Source organism: Herpailurus yagouaroundi, unplaced genomic scaffold (assembly GCF_014898765.1).
Source record: "Herpailurus yagouaroundi ecotype Mexico unplaced genomic scaffold, PumYag 206, whole genome shotgun sequence".
Taxonomy (NCBI): Eukaryota; Metazoa; Chordata; class Mammalia; order Carnivora; family Felidae; genus Herpailurus; species Herpailurus yagouaroundi.
This window is the reverse complement of record NW_024412437.1, coordinates 4,525,600-4,536,052: the sequence shown is the minus strand read 5'-3', so window position 1 is coordinate 4,536,052 and position 10,453 is coordinate 4,525,600. Positions and strand designations below refer to the sequence as shown.

At 50.0% G+C, this 10,453-nt stretch overlaps 1 protein-coding gene across 1 annotated transcript; it reads right to left on the bottom strand.

Annotated features, from left to right (window-relative positions):
* Positions 1–211: 211 nt before the first annotated feature.
* On the bottom strand, positions 212–9,595 carry AMZ2 (archaelysin family metallopeptidase 2). The gene is given in 8 exon segments (XM_040452199.1): positions 212–415; positions 1,356–1,532; positions 2,907–3,070; positions 6,683–6,811; positions 6,925–7,098; positions 7,879–8,161; positions 8,698–8,787; positions 9,315–9,595. Coding segments are annotated over 6 exon segments (1,080 nt in total). The 5' UTR covers positions 8,698–8,787; positions 9,315–9,595; the 3' UTR covers positions 212–262.
* Positions 9,596–10,453: the final 858 nt, after the last annotated feature.

Below are 10,453 nucleotides of genomic sequence, written 5' to 3'. Positions count from 1 at the left end.
CGCTGACAGCATGCAGCCCGCTTGGGATTCTCTCTCTTCCTGCCTTTCCCCCACTCGCACACAGTGTCTCTCTCTCTCTCTCAAAATAAATAAACGTTAAAAAAATAAGCCTCGTTTCAAAGTTCAGGTGCTTTCAAGAAGGTTCCATCCTGTTACCTGACACCGGGCAGAATCGGTAAACAGTTTATTCTAATGAAGTACTCCATCCAAATGAAAGCAGAGTCTGCAAATGTTTATTTTAATTACTCCTATGTGAAGGTCCTTATTTTTGGACAACAGCAAGGCATTTTATTATCCACTCTTTCCATTCCTTAAAGGCGTCCACGGGTTTCGGTAAATCCACGGCACCCTCACGACTGCGCTGCGTACTGACTCCGGGGCTGTCCGACTCGTCCTCGATCCACCTCACCAGCGCCTTGAAAAACACAAACCAGACGCACATTTTAACAAATCGGAGCAAGACAGTTTTAGGCTAGAGAAAAACACGGCCTTCAAAATCACGTTATCGCAATCAGTGACTTCAGTCGCCCCAGGGAGATGTTCCGTTTGATAAAGATGTTTGTGCACATGAAACAACACTGGGTGAAAGAGCGTTTACCTCCAACACACACGCTAGGATTACGAGTGACGGTCAGAGTGTGCCGGGGGGGGGGGGGGGGCAGACCCGAGAGAAAAACACCCCCCACCCCTCACGGGTTTTTGCTGGGCGGGAGGGGTGGGCTTTCCTCGGCTCACCGGATGTCCCACGGGGCACCGGGCGCGTGCTTTTAACCCGATGCGGAAGCGGGCTCGTCTGCAAGCGTGCACAGAGGCGCAGGTGGACGCACGTACGTAAAGCCACCTGCAGGCGGGGTCCCACCCACCAGGAGTGCCGCGATGGCCACTGACACGTTCGTGGGCACGTGTGGACACACGTACGCGCACACGCATCCTGAGATTCGGTACCTCCCCTCTTCCTCCTTAAAGAAACCCATCCTCTCCTCCCAGTGAATTGCATACCCCTGTCCCACATTTGGAAAGAGAAACCATCTCTATGCATTTTATGTCCTTGTCAGCCGCACGCATCAACGTTTACTGTTCTGCGACAAGTCCAGCTCTCCTGGCCTTACGGAACGGGAAGTACAGATTCCCTCCTTCACCATTTCTCACTCAGCGACAAGTGTAAGGCTCTCAGGGGCAAGGCAGTTTTTAATGAGATTTCTTTGCAGGGTTTTCTTTTTTTGTAACCACAGCTTCCTGCTTATCTTTGCACTAATTTCCTCTGATAAATTATAGTTCCAGAGAAGGGCCTAATAGAAAATGGTAGTTTGCTACTTATATAACCACTTCCCCCTTTTGTTCTTCCCCTCATTTACTTTGTATCTTTCTATTATGTTGAAGCCAATGGCACACTGCAGCTTGCGTAAACAGATGGGGCAAAGGTTGAGGGGGCGCCGGTCGGCTTCTTCCAAGTGGTTGGAGCCCTGCATTAGGCATGCGAGCCACTGGCAGTGTCGGAGTCCAAATATGTGTCCGATCTCGTGGGTTAAAGTCTGCAAGACATGCACATCAAAGCTTTATGGCGCCACCATCATCAGTGGGTTAGCCCTTCCTTCTTTTTCTTGCTTTTCCAAGAAACAAGGGTAGGGGAGGCAACTCCCTTACCATCATCACCAAAACTTCAACCTGCCCCCAAACTTAATCCTTCATTTCCCTACTTACACTGTCTTCCTTCGTAGACTTAATTTCTTAAGTATACCTGCAGCCGGGTTGCCCAGCCTTGAGACCCCTGACATATTGGGTAGGATCGTTCTTTGTGTATGGGGGGGGGGGGGGGGAGGGGGGGCAGCAGTGGTGGACACCGTAGGATACTTAGCACCATCCACAGCTTCTACTCAACTGTGCCAACCAGAAACGTCTCTAGACTGCCCAAAAGTCCCCGGCAGGGGGGGGGGGGGCAAGATCACCCCAGCCTGAGAGCCATGCTCCAGACAAGTGGGACACTTGTTACGATTCAGATTCTGGGTCCTTTCTCCCAGGGATGCTGAGTCGGTAGGTTTGGAAGGAAGGGGGCTCCCGTCTCCACGTTAACGAGCACACCAGCGGATGCTGACGCAGGCTACACGCTCGGAAAACACTGTTCCAGGCAGTGTAGCTCTCAAACCTGAAGAGGTGGCTAGGAATGAAGGCAGAACTTCCCAGCTGCAGGAAATGCCTATGTCTCCGGCTAAGGAAAAGGGGAAAAATCAGGAAGCAGGCTCTCCAACGAGCACGAGTTGGGAGATTAATCAGGAGCTGTCAGTGGAGCTAACCTCAGTAGAAGGTAGCCTGGGGCCCAAGAGGAAGCCATTCTCAAGACACCTGCCAGCAGAGGCCCTCCAAGAGCGGCTTTACTTGATGACCACAAGTTCAAAGAGGCAGTTACTTACTCATGCCAGACTTCTGGAATTGAACTAGTGGTGAGGATGTGGGGCTGTACACAACTGAGGCTGTACATAACTAACAGGGCATAACGCCAGCACAGATACTGTAAATGTCACTATCAAGGTATCCATTTAAATCGTTTTTATCGGTAATTTCAGGCAAACACGATGTCCATCAAAAGCATACGAATGATACAAATTCGTTTATCATATTACCTTAAGGACTGCTGACATACAATTTAGGGAATTAAGAGCTCTCTGGGGCGCCTGCGTGGCTCAGTTGGTTAAGCGTCCGACCTGATCTCGGCTCAAGTCACGATCTCACAGTTTCGTGAGTTCGAGCCTCTCATCGGGGTCTGCGCTGGCAGCGTGGAGCCTGCTTGGGATTCTGTCTCTCTGCCTCTCTGTCTCTCTCTCAAAAACAAATAAATAAACATGGGGGGGAGGGGGAGAGCTCTTTAAAAAATACTCCTGTTGGATTTTTTTTTTTTTTTCACCAATCACATTTTAGAAAAGAAGCAGCAGAACACTGGTCACTTGAGGAGTGTAATAGTTCTCGAAAACTGCATAGTCACTCGAGGATCCTTTCTGCAGCTTGCTCACTCTGCCTTCGTAGCGGGAGCTGTAAAAATCCCTGCCATACCTCGCAAAGCTGAATATCCCCACACCTACAAAAGGAGGACAAGCAGCAAGAGAAAGGGAGCAAGATTCCTGAAGGACAAACCAACAAGGAGAGCCCGCCCGGGCGTCTCGTCTGCGCTCCCATGTACCCACGGTCTCATGTGCTTGAGGTTTGCCAAGACGGAGGTGGCCGTCGACCCCGGGTTTCCCTACCCAAGTCTGCCGCTGCTGTCCAATTTGCCCTGCCCTGTAAAACACAAAGGGCTCGAGGTTCAAATTCTCGAGAAATCGGGAGTTCCAGAGGTTTTTGTTCCCCACGGAAGAAGTCTTTTTTTTTTTTCCCCAGAACAGTCCAAACCAAGTCCTCCAAGAGGAACGTTGAAAAATGGGCAACACACACCCATGACCTCACTCTTATTTTTTTTTAAGTTAATTTATTTCTTTTTAGAGCAACAGAGACAGAGCACGTGGAGGAGGGGCAGGCAGAGGAGGAGAGACGAATCCCAAGCAGGCTCCACGCCATCAGCACAGAGTCCAAGGCGGGGCTCGATCTCACGGACTGTGACATCACGACCTGAGCCGAAACCAAGGGTCGGACGCTTAACTGACTGCGCCACCCAGGCGCCCCAACTTTACTCTTTAAGAACACTACAAACGTGGGCAGTTGGGTGGCTCAGCCGGTTAACCGTGTGACTCTTGGTTTCAGCTCAGCTCACGATCTCACGGTTTGTGGGATCGAGCCCCCCATCGGGCTCTGTGCTCACAGCATGGAACCTGCTTGTAATCCTCTCTCCTTCTCTCTCTGCCCCTTATCAGCTCGTGCTCTGTCTCTGTCTCAAAATAAATAAACAAATAAACTTACAAAAAAAAAAAAAAAGAAAGAAAAGAACACAATAAACAGATCTCTAGGTCCTGTGTGTCGGGGAGAGTTCCTGGATGTCCCTGGTACCAGGCTGAGGAAAACCGCCGTGCGACTGCCCTGATGCTTGGAGACCATGCCCGAGACCATGCCTGGAGACCGACCCTCTCCCCTCCTGCCCTTCCTCGCTCACAACACAACTGTACTATGTGGCTGCCGTCGGGTGACCAGAATAAACACCCTCGTCACTGACTTCCTGTTACCCTGAGGCTCGTAGCAACCACCTCTGCACAGGTGGAGAACAGGCTTTGCTGCACAGCTCGTTCTAAAGGGCACGGCTTTATGACGGCACTTGTTGACATGATCACTTTTATTTGTCTCTTTCAGTTGTTACTTGAAAGTAATAAGGATTTTTTTTTTTTTTTGTCAAAGTAATGAATTCACAGTAAGTTTGTCCAATCCAAACTGATCCAAAGAGAATGCTCCTCACCCCACCCTTGGAAAATGTCGCCTCGTATTTGATATTGAGAGGGAGAGAGAGAAAGAGCGCATTCTGAAAGTTAAGAAAACACTAAATCTATTCATGTCACGGCTGACCTCCTCTGTCCTCTTGCCAAGGAAGTGTGAGCATATTTCACTCTAACACCTCTAGCGAGAACATTCCTCCTGATAATCCTACAAATGGAAGGTTATTTTCTTTAGTAATTAAATATTTCTCCATTTTAAAATCCCCATCTTCGTAAACTTGGAGAGAACAGTCACTTGTAGCAAGATACTGTCTCACTGCCTGGCCGATCAGTCCTGCAAGCCTGTATCTTCTCTGAGGCCATGCAGCAGTTAAGAAACTTACTTACAAAGGGGGTGGGGGTGGGCTGCCTGGGTGGCTCAGGCGGCTCCTGGCTCCTGTTGGTGAGTTCGAACCCTGTGTCAGGCTCTGGTGCTGACAGCTGGGAGCCCGGAGCCTGGAGCCTGCTGGATTGTGTGTGTGTGTGTCTCTCTCTCTCTCTCTCTGCCCCCTCCCCCGCTCATGCACACGCGTGCGCTCTGTCTCTGGTTCTCTCAATAAATACACACTAAAAAAAAAATTTTTTTAAAGGGAGGGCGGGGGGGGGGGTTAAAGTAGAAACATTTTGGGAAAATGCCTCCTGCCCTCTCGAAATGCATAAGATGAATCAGCTGGCAATGTCCGGATAAATTGTTTTCAATTTTTAAGGTTTCTGTCTCTGTCAGGTAAATAATAAAAAGGGACATAAAAATTTAGCTCATAAAAATTTACTTCCGATAGAAAGACAGCTCAGGGGCGCCTGGGTGGCGCAGTCGGTTAAGCGTCCGACTTCAGCCAGGTCACGATCTCGCGGTCCGTGAGTTCGAGCCCCACGTCGGGCTCTGGGCTGATGGCTCGGAGCCTGGGGCCTGTTTCCGATTCTGTGTCTCCCTCTCTCTCTGCCCCTCCCCCGTTCATGCTCTGTCTCTCTCTGTCCCAAAAACAAATAAATGTTGAAAAAAAAAATTAAAAAAAAAAAAAAAAAGAAAGACAGCTCATACAAAAGTCAGAAAGACAACAGTGACCAGAGTCTCCAGGAGAGTATGCTAACTGGGGAGGGGGCGCCATAGGAATGTAAATGGAGAAACCCCCATGAAAGAGTAAGGGGGAAGAACAGGTTCGGTGGTGCCCTGGGTCCCCCCCCACCCGATCAATGTGTCAGAGATGGAGATACCTAACAAGGAAACATTTGTTAAAGACCAAGAACACCTAGATAGTCCACAAACTGGAACTCAGGTACCTATTCCCCACCCCCACATTGCTAACAGACAACCACTCCCCTTAGTGCATTGGACTGTCCCCCTCCAACTTGTCAGATCCTAGGGGATGAAGGTAAAGAAATGACAGCAAAAAGGGAGGGGTGCGGAGGAAAGAAGTAGACAGAAGGGAAGAAGAAAAAAAATTAGGCAAAAATAGGATTTGCTTCCAGATCCTTTCCTACCCCCAGTATCACCATGCAGAATCCCTGATGAGTCAAGGTGACCACATCTTAAATCAAAACCTGGAGTCGACTTTTTTACAAAAATAAAATAACAAGATGTCATGAGACACAGGATAAGAAGCATACACCTGTACATCAGCCTATAGTTTCCTGTCTATATGAGAGAACTAAGAATTGAAAAGCAATTAGCAAGACTTTCAGTTACGTTAACGACAGTTCAAACATCCTTACTGGACTTCATTCACCTTGCTACCCAGTTTTGGACACCTACTGTCTGCCGTGCTGAACGCCTTATATATATGCCAGGCATATATATACAGTTTACGTATCCACACTGTTTATGTATCAGCACTGTTAGGTAACCCATCGCAAAAGGGCTCTCTGAAATAGGTATTGTCAGGGGCGCCTGGGTGGCTTAGTCAATTAAGCCTCCAGCTCTCGACTTTGGCTCAGGTCACGACCTCACGGTTCCTGAGTTCAAGCCACACATCAGGCCCTATGCTGACAGTGTGGGGTCTACTGGGGATTCTCTCTCTCCCTCTGCTCCTTCCCCCACAAAATAAATAAATAAACTTAAAAAAAAATCGGTATTATTGGCCTCAAGGTCACGTAGGTAGTGAATGGCTGAGCGGGGCAGGGACCCAGGTCATCAGAATCTATCCACAGCACATTTCCCACACCAGCATGATGCTCCAGAAATACCATACAGCCTGTAGTACCAAAATTATAACTGGCTGGAACTTTTTCCCTCTATCAACATCTTCCAGTATTCTCAAGTTGAGGATATTTCTACCAATGATGTCAAAAAGGAGTACCATCTGTCAAAGAGGCCTGTCCAAAGACAAAATTCCAGGAGTCTCTTGGGTAAAGATCAATCATCGTTATTCCCACAATACAGAAGGCGTCTTCAGGTTTCTTCTTTTTTAAGAACTTCAGGATGTGCCCTATTTAAAAAGGGATGCGTGTGTGAGATACGTACATCCATACATGTCTCTCCATATACACCTATGTATAGATCTCCTGTACTCAGTTCAAATTGTAAAGCTGTTTAATTTACCTGCGTGAATTTGTAGGTTTTGTGTGTTATCATTGACTCTAAAGGAACACCTCGTGGCAGAGACAGGAACTGGTTCTAGGAGTTTCACTGTTAAGCCGTAGAAAAATGCTTCACAGTAACCCTTGAGCCATTTAATATATTCTTCACTGATAATTCTGGTGTTGCCGAGAGAGCCTGTAAGGTAGAAGAACATGTAAAGTCAGACTCAAAGATGATTGAAACATGCAGTCTTTTTTTTTTTTAATTTTTTTTTTAACCTTCATTTATTTTTTTGAGACAGAGAGAGGCAGAGCATGAATGGGGGAGGGTCAGAGAGAGAGGGAGACACAGAATCCGAAATGGGCTCCAGGCTCTGAGCTGTCGGCACAGAGCCCAATGCAGGGCTTGAACTCACAGACCCTGAGATCATGACCTGAGCCGAAGTCGGACGCTCAATCGTGCCACCCAGGCACCCCAAACCATTCAGTCTTTACCTCAGTCTCTAATTAGAGAAATTAGAAGCAAATGGGACTCTAAATCTTTAATAAACTTCGATCACTCATTGATGTGAATATGAATTAGAAAGAAACAAAATGTCCTCTTTTAAGGCAATTTGGGTACAACACTTCCATCACTGTGATGAATGTCAGAAATGATCATGGGGCACCTGGGTGGCTCAGTCGGTTGAGCATCCGACTTCGGCTCAGGTCATGATCTTGCAGTTCATGAGTTCAAGCCCCGTGTCGGGCTCTGTGCTGACAGCCCAGAGCCTGGAGCCTCCTTCGGATTCTGTGTCTCGCTCTCTCTCTGCCTCTGCCCCCCCCCCCAAAAAGTAAATAAACATTAAAAAAAAGTTTTGTTTTTTTTTAAAAAGATCATAAAAGCTGCCCACTTAAATGATATCAGCAACCCAGGCTGTCCCTGGCGACAGCCCCATTGCAAACCAAACAAATCCAGCCTGTTACCGATGCACACCAATGCACTGTATGTAAATACTGCGTTTGTCTGGAGACGGTGCCTTTCTGTAAGGATCACTGAAAAACTGTTCAAAGTCTTGGGGAGCCTCAGGATGGGAGATGATCCAATCCGATTGCGAATGCAAGGTAATGGGTCCGAAGAGATCATGGTCTGGCTTGAAGGCTTCGTTCAGCAAACGCCTTTCCCCGGCATCTAACTTCTCATACTGTGACACAAGCCTTGGGTTCTCCGAGATGAGAGCTGTTTTTAGTGTATGTTCAGAGTGCCGTACTGTTTCCATCTACCAGAAAAACACAAGGAATCAAATATACAATGCATATCTTTACAGGTGACTTTAATCTACCTACCCTCGACCTGCTTGTATCATCTCTCCCTAGAATGGAAAAACGGATTGCTTTTTTTTTAATTCACACCAAACAACGGGTTTCCCCCCCCCTCCCATTTCCAATCAATTTCCTGGGGAGAGGCTCTGAAAAAGTGAAAAGAAAAATCATGAAATTCATCCCGTCTTCTCTTAAAGAACCTGCTCCCGTTATAAAAACCTGGTAAGAGAATGACCTGATTGCCTACTTCCTTCTGTCATTTGGGTAACAATATTACAAACTGAGTCATCAGGGCCACATGAAAAACACTCAGCCTTTCCAAGGTGAGTCAGAGATGTTCCAGACCACACAAAAAAGAGAACTGATGTAAATCCTGCCCATTTCTGTAATTTAACTGCAGGCTCCTAAGAGATCTCAGTCACTGAAGTTTACTGCCTCCAAGTCATGTCACCCTGGGGAAGACACCAGGTGACTAATCAAAAGCCAGACTCACAATGACAGGTCTCTTCCATTCACATCGTGTTCCTCTGTATAGCTGTCATCCTTCCTTCCGAGTGTGTCAAACAGCTGCTTCACCACAAGGCTTTTTGAGTTAGAAAAGGAAAAAAAAATTAAACTTCGCTGTCTGGAACCTATCATATTTGCTTTTATTTTTAAAAAATTTTTAAAAATCTTTATTTTTGAGAGAGAGAGAGTGAACAGGGGACGGGAGAAAGGGAGACACAGAATCTGAAGCAGACTCCAGGCTCTGAGCTGTCAGCACAGAGCCCCAGGCCGGGCTCAAACGCACAGAGAGTGAGATCATGTCCTGAGCCGAAGTTGGGTGCTTAACCGACTGAGCCACCCAGGCGCCCCCATATTTTCTAATTATCTGGATGTTTCCAGTTTAATGATTGGCAACTGATGGGAAATTTTCAGCTAACGTCCGTTCTGGTTGGACACCAAAATCCTGGGGTTCCAGAGTGTGGAAGAAATTCTCAAACAGAAGTCACTCTTGTCAAAGCTCCGATATGTCCAGACGCTTGTCCTCGCTGCTCCACAACTGGGCTGAAGTTCCACATCTACAGGACAAGATACCAAACAAAATGTGCCCTTCCGTATTCTACCTACCTTTAAGGAGGAAGGCTCCCATTGAAGTCTTTGCCTTACAAGGACTGGCATGCTTGGGCCTGGCCGAGAAAGTGCTGTGCGGGGCGCCTTCACCTAATATTGAAAAGGCAGTGTGAAAGGTCGGCCTTCGGCCGGCCTCCCAGGTCTCCTCTGGCCGGAGCCGCGGGAGGCCGAATAGGATCGCTTCAGCGGGCTGGAGGCCTGCAGTGCTGAGTGCCAAAGCCAGCACATCCTGCGCAAACCTGGACAAGTTGGTTACCCCAGCTGGTTGCTATAGCAACCCGCACCTTGGGCTGGGCCCCAAAGCAACCGCAACCAGGTCGCTGGCCGGGGTGGGGTGGGGGGGATCCCCCGGGGACTCTCGCTTCGACTTTCCGCCCGCCCGGGAGGAAGCCTCCGCAGAGGCCAGGCCTCGCTCCCAGGAGACGCCCCCGCCCCCGCTGTCTTCCCCTGCTTCCGCCGCGGCGGCCTCGCCCACAGCCTCATCCCTTCCCACCCACCGCGACCGTCCCCCGTCCCCTCCAACCAGAATCCCAGCCCGGGAGGCCACGGCCCGGATCTGACGTTTCCACCGCACGACCCTCACCCGGCCGGGCCTAAACACCGCCCGCCTCCCTCGGCCGCTACGGCGCGCCAGCACGACGCGCCCTTCGCCGTGCCACGCCTTCCGCCCCCCCCCCCCCCGCCCAACCAACCCGGCGCAACGCCCCGCCCATCGCACCACGCACCGCTCCGCCGCGCCACGCCCCTTCGCGCGCGCTCCGCGCCCTGCCACGCCCCCACGTCGCACGCCACGCCCCGTAGCGTGAGGCTGTCTCGCAGGCGCGGAGCCCACGTCCGATGAGGGGTCGCGGTCCCCCTCTCTGCGAGTGGGGGCGGTCGGCGAGGGGTCACGAGGCGTCGAAGTCGGTCCCCACGGTCGCCTTCTGTCCTCCGGCCCCCCGATGGCCCCTCAAGGGCCGCCCCCGGGGCAGCTGGGGCGGGGGGGCCCCGCTGGACATCGTGTCACGCGGCCGCGGTTGCGCGGGTGGCGCGTGCCGGGGGCCGCGGGTTTGAGGAGCGTCTTCGGCGTGACCAATGTAACCGGCCGGGTCCAAAATAAGTCAGCCGTGGCTGCAGGTTGACGCACAGCCTGGGCG